This window comes from Antennarius striatus, chromosome 11 (genome assembly GCF_040054535.1).
Source record: "Antennarius striatus isolate MH-2024 chromosome 11, ASM4005453v1, whole genome shotgun sequence".
Classification (NCBI taxonomy): domain Eukaryota; kingdom Metazoa; phylum Chordata; class Actinopteri; order Lophiiformes; family Antennariidae; genus Antennarius; species Antennarius striatus.
The window spans coordinates 14,730,196-14,751,124 of NC_090786.1; the positions used below are offsets into that span (position 1 = coordinate 14,730,196).

Sequence of the window (20,929 nt, forward strand, 5' to 3'; positions counted from 1 at the left end):
ATACTTACATCAAAGGGTGTCCAGAACAAACACATATTAACAGGCCAGTTAATTACAGCGATGAATGCAGGGGGAAAGAGTTTGCGAGAGACGCTTTGATTACACATTGTTCACTGGCTTTTATAGTCACTGTGTACACATCTGTAAGTTGCAAACATTTAAAAAGCCAACGTTCAGCAAGGGGTAATGTAGGTCAATATATCCTCTGAGGATCAACTGTGATACAGTTGGCCAGAATATGAACCTTATTCTCATATCTACAACGTCACGACTTTCTCGGGAGACAGCTGTGTGAAATCAACAGAGACACCACAAGTCTTACTGTATATGTGACAATTATGCTGCAGTGTTACAAATCATCACAGCCCGGCATCCACTTTACCTGTCTCTGTATTTTTAAATCTTGTTTCCAGAGTGTCAATGTCTCAAAGGGTAGGGGGACCAGAATCTCTCGTCTCTTTGAGTTTTGCCAGTAGACAGGGGTTGAGTGGCCTTTGTGACTGTTTTTAGCATCAAAGCCCACACCACTGGCCTCAGTCATCCAAACGGTGGGACTTCATATGACTCCAAATGGTCTGGAAATCTAAAAAGATGCTCTAACGGATGTTTATGTCATTTTAAGATGGAAACTGAGTTAGATCAATGCTGAGCATGCAGATATCTTCAATGAAGCATGGATGGAAGTTTGCCCCCTCCCCTGAGTAAGCTCTGTCTATGTCTCATCTTCCTTAATCAAGGGGATGCAGAAGACCCCAGGAAGCACAGAGTAAAGACCCAAGGAGGCTGGTCATGAAGGCTGTCTTAAAAGAAGCAGATCGCCAAAAACTTAAGTGAAGTGTCTTATTCTACAGAACATAGGAACTTTAACATCAACCTAAACTACTGTAGATCCATCCATCCATCCATCCATTTTCTTTACACCGCTCTATCCGCTGTCCTGGGTCACGAGCGGCTTGAGCCTATCCCTGCTGACTTGGGGTGTGAGGCGGGGGAAACTCCGGGTACAATGCCAGCACACCGCAGAGCCACACAAAGACACAGACAAACACACACGCAAACACTTACACCTACGGTCAATTTGGGACCGGCCAATCAACCTGAAGCGCATGTTTTTGGAGGTCGGAGGAAGCCGGAGAACCCGGAGAGAACCCACACAGACACGGGGAGAGCATGCAAACTCCGTACAGAGCGGGACGCGAACCCGGACACGCCTTTCTGTGTGGCGACAGTGCTACCCACTGCACCACTGTGCCACCCCACAACTGTAGATAGAGGTTGTAATAGATTTGGAAAAACTAAAATAACTCCAGAGATTTGTACTTGAGCAGCCCTGAGATCCTAAATTAAATTACATTGTTGTTAAAGCCCAAATCTTCATTAAACCTCTTGAAGCACACCCAAACTCTTTGGTGATGATGCACAACCTTGAATATGCATCATGTAATACTTGATGGGATTAAACTTGAATGTGCATCATAGAATTAACCTCACTGGATTTTTTTTCGTTATTTCACTTTAAAATCCTGTCGTCTTAGATTGTTTGAAAGAAAACCGCAGCATAGGTTTGCTGGGAAGTTCCAGAGGTTTTTGACAGATTTTGAATTTTGCTTCATGTTCCAATGTAATGGGAGTGAGCAGACTGAAATTATAAAATTTTTGAATGAGCTTTTCCTTTAACGGTGAAACATTAAAGCCCGCGATCAATATTCTGATTCGTCACACTCTCGTCTGGTCTGCAACTAGTTTAGATTCATTCATCTGTGTCCACTTTAATGGCATGCCAGCGAGCAGCACATTTACAGTGGCCTGATATACAGATGGTAATGTGTGGGACCTTAGTGTAATCTGTTATGCATGGTGAGTGATATGAAGCACAAGACTTGCCAAGGGCTACAGGACTCACAATGAGCAACCTATGGATCATACCAGTGTGTCTTCTCTGACCTCAAATATTTGATTTGTAAAATGAACCAGGGTTTATTAAAAGTAGATTTTCTGCCTCTCCCTTTCACTCTTTGGATAATGCATTAATGAAACACTCTATCTGTAAACACATGGCGGGAGCAATCTGCTCTGGATGAATAATATGGCCCAAAGTCCAGATGAAACTGTGACATTTCCAAGAACCAAGACTAATAACATCATCCATTAGGAGTTGAGAACGTTCAAGAGGCAATGCCGTCCGAGTGAAGAACCAAAGCAATAGACACCCGGCTTTGCATGCAGACACTGCAGAGACATGCAGCTGATGGGTGGGAGCTGAGCACATGGTTTAATATAGATTTATCTTCTTCACCACATAAAAATGTAAATTCCGATCATATCATGAGCCCCTTTTCCTCTCCTTAGGAGTTGTTAAAGTCAATGAGCTCTTAAAACTCATGGTTGAAGATGTGGAAGAGACGTGGCTGTTGTAAAGAGCTGCACTGAGGCTCCCTTGGGACTGCCTTGGCTTAGTTTCCAAAGACATCCCCTGCATGAATTCCCCATGTTTGCCTTTGCCTCTAGAATTTTTATACTGTGTGGATGTATGATTTTGATATTGCTGAAATAGCTCCATAATGGTTATTTTACGCATTTTTTTGCTGCATTCTACATCTGGTTTCCCTCGTGATGCCACCTGTGTGGTTTGTATTGTTTAGCTGTTGAAAAGAGGCATAATGTGGTGTGAAAAATGTTGTCGCTCTCCTCACTCTCATACAGCATCATGCTCTCGTCAATTGCCTTCTACTCTCATCGTTGTAAGCCCTCCTCAGAAAAATATCCATTGCGGTATTCAGTGCCTAATTGCCAGACTGGCTAATTAGGAATGTTACCCAACACACATCATATATTCATGCACTTAGAACATCTATCCACTCTCATGGAGAGCTTGCAGTTGCCTCATTGTGCTCCCCTCTGCATGCAGAAATTTGTGATGAAGCTAGTTTGCCATCTAGTGGCATACGTACAAATCACTATTTAGGCACACAGGATCCATGCTTGAATCTCAGTGGGCAGAGTTTTCATGAAAAGCTTCAGCCAAGAGACTATAGGTCCAATCTTGACCAAGCTGAGCTGTGTCATGAGGCGGCCGCGGTGTCAGCCGTCTCTTTATACGTCCCTTAATATTTAGATGGTTGGGAGTTAAAGAGAGCATTGTGTGCCAGTCAGAATGGGGAAAATACTAAGCTGCATTTGAGCTCCTGCCAGGCAGCTGTCGGATTTGCCGTTCTCTTCCTGCCCTGGCCGCTCCTCTTAACCCTCAGTAAACAACTGGAACAAATCCTATTTTATTGAGGATTTACCAAGTGCAAGGGATCTCTGCAAGCTCTGGTGCCCAGGCATTTTTTAACTTGTACCATGTCCTAAGATGGCATCCAGTGGGGGCAGTCAGATGTAGGGAATCTGCACTCTCTCTAATTGGATCCTTAAGCAGGAGCAGGTGATGCTGCGGTCTCTGCAGTGGTTTTTATGACTTTTCAAGCAGACAGTGTAATCTATATTCACCTTGGACATGTTGATAGCTGATTTGAGACAGTGGAAACAGATTTAGCTAGAAGTAATTTAACTGCATAACAAAACTGCATTGCTGATTTAGATCTGTCACATTTGTCCACTTTTCCTGCTAACTCAGAAATATCCGGGTTGATATGTGAGAGAATGTGCCTATAAGGTTGTTACTTTTAAAATAATAGTGAACAACTACTTCTACTCCACTTTCGTACTCTCTATGTTGTTGCAGAAATCCTTGCAGAGATCCTCTGTGCATACTTAATGCTGCCTTTGCTCATCTTGTTGATTCTAGTGTATGGTTCATGATGCAAATTTTAAAATGAGTAATCAGAAAATACTTGCAAGGGAGAAAGGATGACATTTCAGAATTAATTACAGAATAAATTAGCTTTTGCTGCCAGTGTGAATAATTTTCTGGGAGTGTCTGGATATGGACCCCATAAATGTTCCACAGTGACTTTAGCTTTGACCGAAGGACTGCAAGGATCAAATGTGTCTGCTGGGAATGTCCTTTATTCCATTAATCACAAGCTGATGGTAGAGTTGCATTTTTCTGGGTATCCATGTGTATTTTTAGAACAGCTTATGCCCAAGTCATTATTTTAAAACTTTTCTGTTTTTGGCCTCAGCACTGCACTGCCAGGGTATATCTTGGACACAACAATTGCAGGAAACTCTATGCTACTTATTGCTTTTTGTGTGAAGTGACATGCAGTCATTTTTTCCACACAATTGTCATGCAAATACAGCTGATGCTCAGAAGCTATATTGTCAGTTCCAGTTAAATGCAATGCATCAGTTTGACAAAAGGCTCAGGTGACCTGAGTGCATGTCCCCACAAGGAGACAGGACTCATCTCAGCCAGAAAGAGGGGGAGTGGCAAGTGAGTTTTCTGTCAAGAAAAGGTCGTCGCTCCTGTGAGCTGAATGACATTGTTGCAGACCAACTTGGCTTGGTAATGTCATGTGTTTCCCCCTTCAGGATGTTAGACCTCAGTGTCACATATGAAAGGAAGCAGTGCGCCAAAGATTCCTTGAGATTCATGATTACCATTGGTACCAACAGTGAAACAGGATACATTTGGTGTCATGGTCAAAATCCTGATTAAAATTGTCATTTTGGCCCATAAGTTAAACTCTGGAGTCACAATGAAAGCAGGGAGGTTCATAGTCAAGTAGAGAATGGAAGAAATAGGAAGACTGGATTTGTTGCTCTTGGATCTCCAGTGGCACTTATCTTTTGAGAGAAGTGGATTAGCAGAAATCACAGATGAGATATAATCTTTGTATGCGATAAAATATATCTCTGCAAATACAAGGAGAAAAAAAAATGTCCCCCATGTTGTGCTGTGTGTGTCAGGTTTGAGTCAATTCATGCTGTGTTTATTTCAGCTTATCCATTGACCCCTCTTGACAGGGACTTATGTTTGTGGCAGTATATCTGCTTTATTCTGGAGCATTTGTCACGTTTCCTGCCACCCTGTTGTCCCCGTACTGGTAGTTGGACATGGAAAGTCTCGGGGAATGTGTTGACATTTTGCTTAAGGATTAAGGAGTCATCATAAATGAGTGCCTCTGCCGTGTGTCACTGTCACTGTTGACTTTGCTCTCTGATAGGGATTGTGTTGCGGGATTGAACCATGCTCTACCTTCTGTGAGTCGACACCAGTCAAGGCTGGGATCCATCTGGATTAACCTGGAAGTTTAAAAAGTGCCGTCAGTCTCCTTACCCTATCTGAAATGTGTTCTCGCTCTTTAATTTAATCACACCTTTATTGAATTGATGTGCATTACAACCTTGTGGTGTAGGGTTTGCAGGTTTTAGAATGGATCAGATAAATACTACTGGTGAATATGTGTTTGGTCTTTCTGCCCCATCTTTCATTTACCAGAGAAGCTAGTTCATCTTTTCCTTCCACTGTCTGCTGATAAATCCCTTCATCTTTCTGTCTCTTTCCTTCCTTCACATCCCGCATTTCCTACCCCCCCCCCCCAAATCTTGTGCAATGACCTGAAGGACGGATCCATACCGCAGCGCTCAAATAATAATCAAACACTAGGATGTTGTCAAATTTACAGGACACTGACTGTTGCATAGCAACAGAGATAGCTGAGGTGATCCAAAAGGAGCTGAAAGTTGGGTGACGAAGAAACAGGGCAAGTGACAGGAAGCAGGAGAAAGAAAAAGAGATGACAAAAAAACAGACCTACTGAGAGGAAATAGATGAGAGTAATAAAAGTTTGATGTGATACACAATAGAAGAAATAGATTAGAGAGGGCGAAAGATAAAAGGGAATAAAAACATTACAAAAAGATAATAGTAGTAAGAAAAGATATATATATCACTTACTTGTGTATCATATACTTTTTCTTTCTTTCTTTCTTTCCTTCTTTCTGTCTTTCCCTCTTTCTTTCTTTCTTTCTTTCTTTCTTTCATTATTTCTTTTTTTATTTCTTTTTTATTTCTTCCTCTCTTTATCTCTTTTCTTGATGCTGAAATCCTCCATTCTCATTCATCCTTGTTGCCTAGAGACTGCATGCCACCTCTGGCACCAATCTGTGTTCTGGTGTTGTGTCTAGCATCTTCAACAGAAAAACAGTAAAATGATAAAAATGCAATAAAGCCATGAAAAAAGTTCCAAATTCATGGCTTGGAAAGCATGTTTAAGCTAGAAGCTATCATTATCTTCATATGAATATTTCTACTGAATTTTTTAATCTAAAGGTTAAATTATGAATTAAAACAAGTGTTCGGTGAATCTTTCTCGCATAGGTGACAGAGGATTTGGTGTTATTCAGTGCAATGACAAGACAAAAACCTTGTTGAATCTGATCAGAGAAAAATACTTTTAAATTTTGGAGTATACCTTGATCTTTTTTAGCACTTTAATTATAAAAATCTGAATTCACCATTAATGTATGATTAATTGTTCATAATAGCTAATGCTTGATTATGCACATATTTTAGGTCACTTTTGCTTTAACAATCAGAGATTCATGGGTGAAGCAGTGTTTACCAGCATCTTTATCATCTAAACGTTTGAAAGCCAGTGTTACTTCTGAGGCAGTAAACGCTGACAATTGTTTCATTTTAGGGAGTCAACTGAGTGCAAATCAAGATGATTGCGCTGTTCTGGAGTAATTATTTCTTGTCTCTGCGAACAGATTTGTCGGGAATGGCGTGTTAAGTGTCTGCCTAATGACCAGGGTCATCTGGTGTTGTCTATTTAACGGATTGCTTATTGTGAAAATGATCAGAGCTGTTGGTGTAAAAAAATATTGAGTGAATACATTCTAAATTCTACAGTGCATTTAACCAGAGAGAATATGTGTGGCGTATTTATTGTTGAGTTCCTTTGCAAATACATACACAAACTCTTCTAATAGCTTTGATATTCAACAGTGATGTAAAATAAGTAAACAAAAGATGAAGCAGACTAAACGAAGGTCAGGGTGTGTCTTTCAAGCCTTGCTGCCTTTGGTCATTGCTGCCAATCAATGTCACTGAGGACATATTTTAAGTTGAGACATTGGCTTCATCCTATTCACCAAAACATGTATTTAATTTTGCCAATAACAGGGGTATCTGTGCCCTTAAAAATTTTTTTGCATAGTCTTATTTTGTCAATCGAATAGAAGTGGACATCCTTTATCGTCAAAGCAGAACAAGTTAATCTACAAAAAAGCTAGTTCTTAGAGGTGCATCGATCTATTTTATGTCAATGAGGGATAGTTGGATAAATATATTAAGCATTTCTAAATTCAGCAAAACAAACTGTAGCATCCAAATGATAATAAAGTTGATTTATTCCCCTTCTACATACTTCCAACCAGGAGTTATTACCACCTGAACATTGGGGTTTATGCAGTGCTCTTGTGTTCATGCATGTATTTTAGAGGGCTGTACATAATAAACAGACAAGTGTGTATAAATTCACCAATAAAATCAGTAATCCTGGGCTAAAATATGTTTGTATTGTTTCTTTTGTGAGCAGAATATATGACAGCATTATTGTTTTTGAAACAGTAGGAAAGGAATTATTACAGCAGTATTAAGAATCATTTGGGAACTTGTTATGCAAATAAGCTCCGGGCCCAAATTTAATGATATCAAGTTAACTCCTCTTTGCCAGTTAGCTGTTTTGACTTATTTTTTTGCAAACCACTTTTTCATTGCAAATAAAAGTACATAAAATGTTCCTATATCTGGAGGGTTAAAAGATATTTAAGCAGAATTGTAGAGAAATCATTTTGAGAACTGCATTATTCATTACCTGCAAATTAAATATTCATTAGCTAAATTACTTATCTATGTAATCTTCGTTTGTTGTCTACTTCAGGGGAGAAAGGACAACGGCAAAGGCTGAGGCTAGAACAAACAGTCTGATCTTTTTGTAGACGTAATATTTCAAAGTGAGCCTATTCATTATTAGTGAAAGGCAAAAAATTACAGCAGCAACCCCACCCCCACAGAAAAAATTATCTTTGTGAGAAAAAGACCAATAACTGTACACAAAAGCTTCATGTCTCGTAATTAATCATTGTGCCCTTTTGCTCAGGTGCAGTTACTACTTTGTCTGTATCTTAATGTATCTAACCTAAAATAGATTTCACTAAGTTACTCCCACATGTATCAGGATGTCAGTCATTTGAAAGAAAAGATTACAAAGTTTAAAGGTGCTGCTCCTGCACATCAACACATCTGACTTCTTACACCTCTTCTCTACGTAGTGCTCAATCATCCTGACATTAAAGCATGTGCCGCCTCTGAGCTACATTAACAACGACAATGATGAAAAGGTGTGGGCTGAGACAGTGTCAGTGCATCAAACAGCAGCTCATAGCTCCCATGAATAAGCACATGCTGGATCCACTGAGTCATCAATACGGTTCATATTTACCATACCACACTTTGCTTTCTCCTGTTTTCATGGTCATGTTTTCTGAGAACTACAAACAGAGGAATGCACACGGCGCTATCTTATAGCAACAGCTGTCAGTGAAGTATTCCTTTATCTTCGTTACACATGTCAAATTCGACCCAGTTAATCAAAGTCTGCATATATGAAGTGTCAGAGGGAAGAATCGGAGGTGTTACTTAGTGATTTTCTGCTTTTCTCTTGGCAGTCACTGATTTTTTTTTCCTCTCCAAAGATCTACACAGCCACTAGTTCAGTGGAGGGTAGAAGTATTTCTGTTTCACCCATAATTACGCATACAGTAGGAGAAATATGTCAATATGGAAAATGTGTTAGTTGATAAAACTCCCATTAGAATTAGGTAATCACATTTAGCCAAAATGGAGATATCCCTTTGTCTTGCGCTTCTGCCGCTGATTACTGTTCTGTACCGCGAATTGATATTGGCCAGAGTATTAGAATCTCTTAATTGAGACGATTTTGCAACTGTCTTGTGTGTGTGAAAGCCACTTAATTCCAGACACTTCTTATAACACATAGCCAGAGATGCTTTGCCAATTTATAACTGTGAGGATACCCACAGAGCTTTATCCTCATCTCTCCAGAGGACTTTAAACCCTCTTGATGTAAATTATACCAGTTCGGTTTGGTTCAGATAACATTACATCTCATTAAGATGTCAGCTGTTTAAGGCACTTGGGCAATTCAAAAAATGTCAGAAAGGATCTGAATAGTTGCATCCTTGTGACCTGGTTTTGCAAAGCTGGACAGCACAGAGCGGCCTGCCCGGTTTGCTGCTGTATCTCCTCTCTGGGTTGATTAATGCACTGAGGGACTCACACAGCTGGAAAGGCGGCAGTAAACCAGAGGAGGGAACAAAGACTAGTGGGCCACACGGGGGGCAGCAATTAAGCTGTTTTCTTGTTGTTAATTAAAAGGAAATTAGAGACTGCGACAGGACTTGCTGTCTAGCCTTAATTGCCGGCAGAATGTATGTCTAGCTACACCTGTTGTTGCATCCTCACTCATCTTAATCTGTTTTTTTTTCCTTTCTTGTGTGTGTGTGTGTGTGTGTGTGTGTGTGTGTGTGTGTGTGTGTGTGTGTGTGTGTGTGTGTGTGTGTGTGTGTGTGTGTGTGTGTGTGTGTGTGTGTGTGTGTGTGTGTGTGTGTGTGTGTCTTCCTTAGGGACGCAGAGGAAAGACTGGGGAGCCTGGACAAAGAGGCCCACCTGTAAATGATGCTTACACCTTCACACACTCAAACATACACACCTTGTACAGACAATTTACCTATTGATTTAAGGTAAAGCAGTGAACTCTAAAGACCTTGGAGAAAACAAGACAGCAACACCTTATTTTTCTGTCTTTTTCGACTTTCAGAATCAATTTCAATTTAACTTTATTTCATTGAGCCTTTCACTTTGATTTGCAATTTATTTTCAGTGCCTTCGTTTGTTGAGAAAGTTGCAAAGTTATCATGATTACAAAAGGATATTAAAACCAAACCATCACAACGGACATACAATGCAGTTTAAAAAGAGCAATCAAAAAGGCTTCATTGATCTCTTTAAAATCTTCTTCAGTTCTAACATACTACTGCACGCAGGCTGTATTATTAGCACAAAACCACGAGGGGTGTATTAAGGTAGCACTTGAGAATGCTTGTATTGATGAGGAGGACAAGTCTGCCTTTCAGGCCCATTGACTACTTGAGTTATGGTCTTTTCCTCAGGAGTCCAAACCAATCCTGGACAATGATTGTGTGTTTGTGTAGTGACCCATGCACTTAAGGGCACAAACTCTATGATGCCTTAAAGGAGGCAGCTTGTCAGACTCAACTGTTCGATGTCAGAACAAACATAATTGTCTTGCTCTGATACGTAGAGTCTCCAATTATTTTCATGCCCTACTACCCTGATTATTCCCTTAATCAAGATATGGTCTTTGTCTTTATTTCATTTCCTTCAAAATTAGAACTTGTATGCTCAATAGATTTAATTACCTGTAGTATAATAAACTACTCCCAGCCAACACACACACACACACACACACATACACACACACACACACACACACACACACACACACACACACACACACAGACATACACGCACACGCACACCTACACACAAACACACACTCATATAGTTGTAGGACTCAATAGACGTAGAACAAATTAAGACAAGACGGTGAAGGTGTGACATTTCTAAATGTCCTGATGTGTGGGAGAATGAACCAGCTCTGTTTGATCCCCTGGTATTGGCATTTATGAGTCACCTGTTTGGCTGAGTTAGATATCAGGGGCAAAAACATCTATTCAAAACACATACCAGGCCATCACTCTACTGGCAGCAGCACAGTGTCTCACATTTGAGAGAGCATGGGTGATTTTTCAAAGTCAAATTTGCTTTGTGTGACAGCAGGAGAGTCTGTGAAAGGCACCTCAAAAAGAAACGCTCTGAAATAATCTATAAACTGCTCAGGGCCACCCATGTCTACATGAGGCCTAGTGCAAAGTTTAAGAAAATACATAATGGAATCTGTAATCTTTTCAAATAAACTTACTACTTTAAATAGGAGGAACAAGAACCGTTTATCTTCTGGCTGCATGAGAATACTGTCATTTCCTTTCATTTCCAGGGTCTCTTAGGAACTGCTGATGGTGTAAGAGTTAATTATCACTCAAAGTATAATTCGTCATAAAACAAACTTCTTGCTGTAGCATTTAACGTACATTTGAGCTGTGCTTGCGTTTTGATAAACCAGCCCTTACCTTTACTTTTAGCCAGGAAAAACTGTCATGAAGACTTAACACCTTCAGTCTTCCAACTAGGCAAAAGATTTTGTTCCAGAGAAACTGCTTGATATGTGACCAGAATTCCTGTCTTTGACTGGCATTTTTGTACACCAGGGGATGATCTCACTTGCTGGAAATGGCACCTTTCAGTCAGTTGTAGGCTGTCTGCTGTGCAAGTCAAAAAGCATTTCCTACTATACACCTCCTGCGGTGCAGCACAGCGTGACTCAGTGCTCACACTCCAAACAGACAGATGGCCATTACGTACAGTGCTTTTGCGAAACAAAAAAAACTCAGCAATCATTTTCATGAAGCCCAGGGGTGCTGTAGCTCACCAGAGGCACATGAGATATGTGGTTTAAAAAAAACCTCTCAAGCATGGACCTCTACCAGCCCTCCCACCGTCTGCTACCTGCTCCCTTCACAAACCTAACCTCAGCCCCCATCTGCCACCCACCAAGCCTCTAGTGGCCCGTTTGCGATCATGCCGAGAGTGAAAACTATTGTGTCGTGGGCAACCTCTAGACCGCGGCTGTTCATTTGATGTATGGGCACGTTGTTTACTTGTGTTTCATCTCAGGCCACAGTATTCCTCCTGCCTCCTCTGCACAAAGGAAGGAGATGTGTCAGCTAGCCAACCTTGAAAAAGAAAGTTGTCGAAATGAGGGCACAACTATTACGTAAGAAAGTAATTGTGATTGCATGAGGTGTACCATAAACAGCAGTGGTACCCAACCTTTTTTGCGCCACGGACCGGTCTCATCTAAGACAACATTTTCACAGATCGGTTTTCATTTGCTCGATAATCAGGACAGCTGTAGTCTAATAATAAAATGTCTGCATTTTATGTAAAATGCAGACATCAACAGACAATAAACAGCCTTTATTTCATAGATTGATAATAAACATCTCTGTAAATGAAATAATTGTAAGAAATAATTATATTAAAAACTGGATTCAAGTGACTGCACTGATGAGCTTTATTTTGAAATATAGCAACTTACAATCAGTGCATTCAATGTAGGAGAAATAATGATCATTTCCAATAAAAGGGTGAACAATTCAATAAAATGATAATAATTATAATAATGAGAACTAGTGGTTGGGGACCGCTGATCCAGGGGTAACGGGAGACAATGACACCTGAAGTGTGTTCTGGACGTCTGGTCTTTGGTTTTCTTTACGGTCATGCAGAAAATCCCGCTTCACAAAGACAGGAGGTTGGAAATGTAAACGGGTTTTCGATACTGTTTGGGTGATATCAGGATAATCTGCCTTGACTTTAACCCAGAACGCTGGCACAGCTGTTGGCGCTTAATTTAGGGGTAACCTGTCACGTGACTGAGACCTGTCAAGCGGGACAGACGCATGCATTCGTCTGTGCGTCATTTCGCACTGACGTCATTTTTCAAAATAAAATATCTTTAGATTGATAATCAATTTCTAAAAAAAGTCAACGTTCTATGCCATCTGGTACGTAATGTAACCGGGTCGCAACCGGGTGTTTGAGGACCACTGACATAGATGGATATAACGGAGAATCGGTTAATTTTTCAAAATAAAACATCCTTCAGATTCCGAAATAAATGAAATAAACGTAATGTAAGTTATTTATTCTTCCTGTGCGTCCTGTTAGCAAACAACCCACGGACCGGTACCGGTCCCTGGCCCAGGGGTTGGAACAGGGTGGAACAAGGAAAATAGCTACATTGCTCAAAAAAATAAAGGGAACACTAACGTAACACGTTGTAGATCTGAGTGAATGAAATATTTGTATTAAATACTTTGTTCTTTCCATAGTTGAATGTGCTGACAACAAATTCCCACAAAAATTATTGAAAATCAAATGCATCAACCCATGAAGGTCTGATTTGGAAAAATACACTACAGTGTAAAAACACAATACAGGCTAATCCAACTTTGATGTAATATCCTTTAAACAAGTCAAAATGCTCCGTAGTGTGTGTGCCTTCCTCTTGCCTGTATGACCTCCCTAAAACATCTGGGCATGCTCCTGATGAGGCAGCGAATGTTCTCCTGAGGGATCACCTCCCAGACCTGGACTAAAGCATCCGCCAACTCCTGGACAGTCAGTGGTGCAACTGACTGTTGCGAGACATGATGTCCCAGATGTGCTCAATTGGGATCAGGTCTGGGGAACAGGCAGGCCAGTCCATAATATCAATACCTTCGTGTTGCAGGAACTGCTAACACACTTCAGCCACATGAGGTCTAGCATTGTCTTGCATTAGGAGGAACCCAGGGCCAACCACAGCAGCATTATGGTCTCACAAGGGGTCTGAGGATCCCATCTCGGTACCTAATGGCAGTCAGGCTACCTCTGGTGAGAAAATGGAGGGCTGTGCAGCCCTCAAGAGAAATCCCACCCCACACCATTACTGACCCACTGCCGAACTGGTCCTGCTGGAGGATGTTACAGTCAGCAGAACATTCTCCACAGTGTCGTCAGACTCACTTCTGTCACATGAGCTCAGTGTGAATCTGTTTTCATCTGTGAAGAGCACAGGGCGCCAGTGGCAAATTTGCCAATCTTGGTGTTCTCTGGCAAATGCCAAACGTCCTGCCTCGTGTTGGGCTGTAAGCACAACCCCCACCTGTGGATGTCGGGCCCTCATACCACCCTCATGGAGCCTGTTTCTGACTGTTTGAGCAGACACATCCACATTTCTGGCCTGCTGGAGCTCCTTTTGCAGGGCGTTGGCATTGCTCCTCCTTTTCCTCCTTGCACAAAGAAGGATGTAGGATGCTCTGGACACTATGGTAACAGATACAGAAAACCGTCTTGCCACAGCTCGCATTGATGTGCCATCCTGGATGAACTGCACTACCTGAGCCACTTATGTGGGTTGTAGACTCAGTTTCATGCTACCCTTAGAGTGAAAGCCCCGCTATCATTGAAAAGTGACCAAAACATCAGCCAGAAAGCATCGGAACTGAGAAGTGGTCTGTAGTCACCACCTGCAGAACCATTCCTTTATTGGGTGTGTCTTGCCAATTGCCTATAATTTCCACCTGTTGTCTTTTTCATTTGCACAACAGCATGTGAAATTCATTCCTAAGTGGAGAGTTCAATTACACAGAAATGTGGTTGTCTTGGAGTTACATTGTGTTGTTTAAGTGTTTCCTTTATTTTTTGAGCAGTGTAGAATGACCTAATTTCAACGGCGACAGTAATAAGATTATATTTTATTATAATATTACAATTATCATATTATGGGTTCTGTATTTTTGAAATTTTTTCCTTTTCATTTTCAAGGATGATTTATCAAAGGAAGTTTAATTCTTTTATCCTGTGGATAACCCTAACCCTAACCCTAACCCTAACCCTAACCCTAAGCAGCATCAATAACCACACCTGCCTGGGAGAGAATGGGACCGTGTCAAACAAGTTTTGAATCCTTTCTTTCCCTGCTAGTCTCTGTCTTCTGAGTGGCCAACCATTTTTGACTGAAGCTTTTGCCTGCAGTTTCATCTTGTCCCTTTCATTTTTCTTTCTTTTTCTCCTGTCAATTTGTGTCTCCACCTCTGGCTCTCAGTAATGCCAGAAATGAAATTCTCTGGAGGAAAATCTGCTTTTTATATTGTCTAACATAATACTATATTCAAACAAGGGCTGAATGCAGCCTCATCAGGTCTGCATGCTATAGAATCTGTTGAATGACTTTGTGTGACTGGTGTCACACTGACCTGGTGACAGGCATTTAATAGAATATAATGCTTCTTAGAATTAAATATTTAATGTAAATAGATTTAGATACAGTTAAATTCTCCTTGGAGTCATTTCAATAAATGACTGAAATAGCGTAAAAAAGATATGTAATGTATTTTTCTATCTAACATAAGCATTTTATAATTTTATATTTCATTGATGTTGTTGAATATTAACCTGGATTTAAAATATAATAGTGATGCTAATGCCTGCATGACATCAAAAGAATAATTTAGAGCTCAAATGATAGTTTTAGAATAGTTTTATATTGATGTAGAGATTTGCTGAGAGAAATATTGTTGCAATTCCTTTGCCATTTCATTAAATGTGCATGACAGTCTTTGACTTTCCATGAATCAGTCACTCTTACATTATAGATACATCTTTGCTTGGTCTTAATAAATTCATGCCTACAGAGGATACCAAGGAACTACCTTTGTCTCTTAGAATCCATCGCCGATTTGCACCTAATGGGGGTGGCAGTGGCTCAGTGGTAAAGCGGGTGGTAGAACAGGTCGTCCAATGTTTCAAGTTCAGTGGTTCAACTCCCGCTCCCGCCCAAGAAAACACCCGGAGTATGAGCTGACAGTGGGAGGCGTCATTTCACCTCTGGAGCACTGCCGAGGTGCCCCTGAGCAAGGAGCCGTTCTCCTTACAAGTTGATCATTTGGACGCACCACAGAGCTGGCCGCCACTCTACCTTCATGCATACAGGCCCCTTGTGTGTATGTTTGTGTTCAGGGCCTGTACACACACACACACACACACACACACACACACACATATATATATATATACTGTGTATATATATATATAATGTGTGTGTGTATATATATATATATGTGTGTGTGTATGCATGATTCATTCAACTACAGTGTGCCACTAATTTTCCTTCGGGGATTAAGTCAGTACTGTATATTAAAACAAAAATAGTAATAGTCAAACAAGTATAACCATACTCTAAAAATAATTTACACTGTCCATCATAAGTGTGAGAATCAGATCTATCACACCTCTCAGAGGTGTGACAGAAGTGGAAAGAAATGGATTCCACAAGCGGTAATATTTATGTGGCGTGAGGGATTCTTGCTGCTTTTGAGCAGTTGTCCTCCTGCATTTTTTAGCTAGGACAAAATAGTTCCTGGTTAGACGAAACTGCAGTTTGTGTAACGTCTGTGTTAACTGAGCCCCTCGTGCTCACTCAGCGGTGTGAATGTCTTATAGAGAAAAAGGACTGTGTTCTCATGAATCACGTCTCAATAGCTATGTCTCCCACTGACAGTCTGGAATGGGCTCTGACAAAACACCGCACTGATGTTGATGGAGAGGGGCACAGACAAGCTTAATTGCTGTTTGATGACTCAAGGTGTCTCAAAGTCAACATCACCCCCAGATTTCCACGGGTGGACTGCATCCCTGTGGTACACACCAATCCCATACTTTGTCCACTGAGTAAATACAATGATAGTTTGGATAAATACTGAACCTGCTCCAGTTAATATAATTAAAATGCTTATCAACCTCCCACATGTCATTCTGCAAAATCGATTTTGATGATTCAACAATGGTAACAACAAAAATACTCTGAAAAATATGTTGTAAAAAATGTTGTAGCATGCAATTTACAGTGAATGTCAGTCATAACGTGTCAAACTACCTCAACTAGGGCACTAAGTAGATACCTTGTTGTAAGTAGAATTTTTAGGACTAAAAGCTTCATAATATTGAAGCATAGCCTGCAACGTTCAGACAGACAACAAGAGCATGAACACACATGACATCCCACATTCTCCACAAACATCATCAATGCACCCTCCCAATCAGGAGGTCTATTTATTAAGGTGAAAAAATGTGCTTTCCCCCTGCCCCTACCTCATCTCCAGCCAGAACTATTCTCATCACTACTCAATAGAGCTGCTTGATGAGGGCAGATTCAAATATGTTCTGCCTTTGTAGTAATAAGCATCTCAAACTCCATGGTTATCTAACTGAACTCTTATATTTGGTAAGATTATAGTGATAAACTCATAAGGTCCCATGTGCTGGATAAAGCTGTAGAGAATTAGCTTCATACTCAAAGTCAGTTTTGGTCTAGTCTGTCATCCGCGCCTAAAATAATAATAGAATAATCCATCTGTTCCTACATGGCAGCAGTCTGCTGACTTAATAGCAACTCATAATTTGGACAAGGAAACAGTGACTATGTCTTATTAAATGAATCACAGCGGCTGTCGTTGCTGAGTCGAGAGACTGGGGGAGGAGCTAAATTCTATAGCTGTCGGATGATGTCCAGATGCTGCTAAGGAGTGTGCAAATCTGCTGCAGCTTTTCTACTCAGATATCCCTTTGTCCTCTCAGATTGCTGAGCAGATACTGCAGTGTTCTCAGCATATCCTCACATATGTCACACAACTAATGTTTATTGATTCCTCTGTGTGAATTTGGTTGATTGTTTGCCATGCTTGTTTAGGTGGCCTAAAATGTCCAGCAATGAGAAATTGGGAAGTGAAGTGAATATGAAAAAGTCTCATGTGTCTATTTTTTTTTTAATATTACAGTTCTAACACAAATCTTCCTAATTATTCATTCACTGTGTGCCTTGACCAAGGCGCTAGTACATTTGTTTTACAGTTATGTTTGCTCAGAGTATTGTCCACATAAGTGACAGGAATAAATCCTATTTAAAAAACAATGAGGGTATCTCAGACGCAGTCATAAAGTGCCATCTATTGGTAGACAGGGGAATGGTTTTTACATGGAAATGTGGAAAAGTGCTGCAATGCAACAGGGCTTGATTTTTTTATTTTTTTTATTTTTTTATTTATTTCATTTTTCTGCTAGACTTCCTACAGTCTCATGAAGCCACAGTTCTCACAGTCATTCTTTTGTCCTACACAGTTGCAAGCTTTTATTTTACTGATCACTTATTCTTAGCATTTGCCCTTGCCTAAAATTCCTTCCCTGAGCTCTCTGTCATTTCACCCTGCCATTGCTGTCAGTCACTGTCAGTGATCAGCTCTGTTCACACGCAGGGCGAGACTGGAGGCCTGATGGAAAAGGGAGAGAAGGGAGAGAGAGGAGATCCTGTACGTATTTTCCTACAGTGACATTTCCAGTTCCTTCATGTTACAGAGTCATTAACCAAGACCTCCTACCACAGGGTCAACCAGGTGCTGAGGGGACCGGTGGAGTAAAAGGACAAAAAGTAAGTCATTTCAATGTCGATTGTCATACATGATTCTTCCCTCTGTCTTTACGTATCTCCTGTGAATATCAAAAGAGAAAAAAAATGGTGGGGGTTAGGCAGCTGACATAGAAGAGACTGGCAGATTTCAGAGGATATACCACTTTTTAGGGTTGATTATCTTTGTGGGGGTTTTTAACTCCCTGACAGAAGTATAGACCCATCAGCTACAGTTATTTAATTACCAGTACCTAATTTGCATTTAATTTTATTTTGCAAATTCCTGACAAATAAATAAAATATATTTTATTGCACTAATTATCATTAATATTGTGGTGTTGTTGTTGTTGTTGTTGTTGTTGTTGTTGTTGTTGTTGTTGTTGTTTTTTAGAAAAATCTTAAGGAAAATTTGGCGAGAAATAATATATTATTATTCAGGCAAAGTTCCACCATTTATGGTTTTTACACCTTTGCATTTATACGTATTGTATATAGCATATAGTATTATACATACGTACGTAGCGACAATGAAATAGCTAATGTGAGAAATGATTTACAAAAATTTATCACAACCCAGAGAGAGAAGGAGCAGTGACCACATTTAACATCCACACAGCCAATATGTGTATTGTATGTGTATGAGTTGTAACCTCATTATGGTGCTAATGGATAAATTATGGGATCATCAAAGCCTTTGGAATAAATCATCAGATACTATGCATTTGTACAGATCTATCTCATAGATCTTGAGGAAGTTAAGTGACCTTCTAGATGAAAGTCAGGGGATCACCAAAGTCAGCAAGATTCATCCTCTGGAAACCAAGATTGCCTTTATAAAATGTCATGGCAATTCATCAAACAGTAATATTTCCTTCTGGATCAAAGTGTTGAACGGCTCATGCTTCCATTCCCAGCGTGAGGCTGCTAGCATGAAAAAACTATTTTGAGAAATAATATGCAGTTAAAGCTTGGTATATGAGATGGGAATCATGGCAAAGTTTGAAAAAAAAACTTTAATGGTCCTTCATTTTTGTCTTCATTCACATGGAGATGGATTTAATATTCTTCCAAACGTTTTCTGTTAAAATTAAAACTCTAGAGCACATGTGTCAAACTCAAGGCTCGGGGGCCAAATGAGGCCCGCCACATCATTTTATGTGGCCGGCAAGAGCATAAAAGGTATCTAAAAGTATCTAAAAATGAATAGGTCAAAGTGTGCTTTGACCAAAACTACATTTCCCACAATTCAGTAATTAAGCCCATTTTAACTTTGACAAAAACGTTTTGAACAAAGTTACTGTACTGGATAGTTTGTTCCTTGATTGATGGAGCTATGTGGGTTTAATAACCTGAAAAATATAACAGAGCAACAAGCAAACATATTTTTCCTGTTAAACTGTAAGGTTTGTAACTTGACTAAGTAATAAATTAAAAGTTATTTAAAAATAAGATGTAGTTACATTTATTTTACATTACACTGAGTTACATTTAGTTACATTTATAAGTTACATCTGGCCCTTTGAGGGCCACATCATTATGCTGATGGGGCCCTTGGTGAAAATGAGTTTGACAACCCTGCTGTAGAGGATTGTGTGTTTTGATAAGGCATTGTATGCCTTTAGGTATCTTTTTTACTGAAGTTACCAAAGGCAACACACAATAATTGAAACCCAATACTGTTTCCCTCAGCCACTTAAGCCATGTTTTCAATTTTTTCTGTTCACTCATCTTATGGCATTACCTCCATCACTTGATTTTGGCAATATTTTCTCTGAAGCCTGGTTGTGTTGTTTTATCTTCACTGTTGCTCCAAACTGTGGATGTAGCAGTTTTAGGTCATCTGTTGATAAATACTTTCACAGATTCCTTTTTCAAGTAGGTATATTAATTTTCCATCTTTCTTCATCTTATTTACTTTTTTTATTTGAATCATGTTCGTCTGTCTGCCAGTTTGTTGTGACCGATTTTTTTTTTTTGTCTCTGGTATTTCCAGGGTGATGTTGGCCCCCCTGGTCCTCCTGGTCCTGTAAGTACAAGACACTTATTGAATTCAACCTAACTATATTGTTCATTAAAAATAAGTATGGGTAGTTCTCAACATTTGACTTACGAACATTCCGAGATACAAACACGTGCCGCCACATTGGACTATTGTACTGCAGTTCCCATTTCTGCCACAATCCCTTCTGAGCAGCACCACTGCATTCGTGCATCTCCAATATTTGTCTGCCCCTCTTATTGTTGTTTGCTGTTGTCTCTCTGAGAAACTCAGAGCATCCTGCTACCTGTTGCTGTTTATCATAGTGATAAAGCAAAGGCTAGCAAAGAGAGTGGTAGTGGTGACCATCTCTCTGATAACAAGTCTGACCGACAATTACTCCCTCCTCTTCCTCTTCCTTTCTCTAAAAGTAAGTTACGTGTTACAGTACCGTACAGTGGATCGTCAGCATTAACAGCTGACTGACTGTTGTTGTTGGATGCACTTAGAAAATTGAGCGAAAGTTGCTTGAAATATCTCGTATTCTTCTACTCCTCAAGGATACAATTATAAGGAGCAAAATGATACCATAAACTAATCTGAATTCAAAACAAATGTGTGAATCACAAGTGATGCTTAACGGTAGATACTGGATATTGTGTTTGAATGTTGAGGATTGCCTAAATTTGTCATAAAGGACATCACGTTGATTGTTTTCTTGATGATTATATCACCAGTTTCTCATATCCTACTTTAAAGAAAAATATAGGAACTTGAAAAAAAAAAAAATTCTTCCATGTCAACATGATCAGACTTAATAAAAGAC

General features: G+C 40.0%; 1 protein-coding gene across 2 annotated transcripts in view; it reads left to right on the forward strand.

The window, feature by feature from the left end:
• Positions 1-20,929, forward strand: part of col19a1 (collagen type XIX alpha 1 chain) — a 97,251-nt gene that overhangs the window by 38,417 nt on the left and 37,905 nt on the right. For both annotated transcript variants that reach the window (XM_068327644.1, XM_068327645.1), the window contains exons 17-20: positions 9,601-9,645; positions 17,974-18,027; positions 18,102-18,146; positions 20,119-20,151. In XM_068327644.1, coding sequence (XP_068183745.1) covers positions 9,601-9,645; positions 17,974-18,027; positions 18,102-18,146; positions 20,119-20,151 — 177 coding nt within the window. The remainder of the gene's footprint in view (positions 1-9,600; positions 9,646-17,973; positions 18,028-18,101; positions 18,147-20,118; positions 20,152-20,929) is intronic.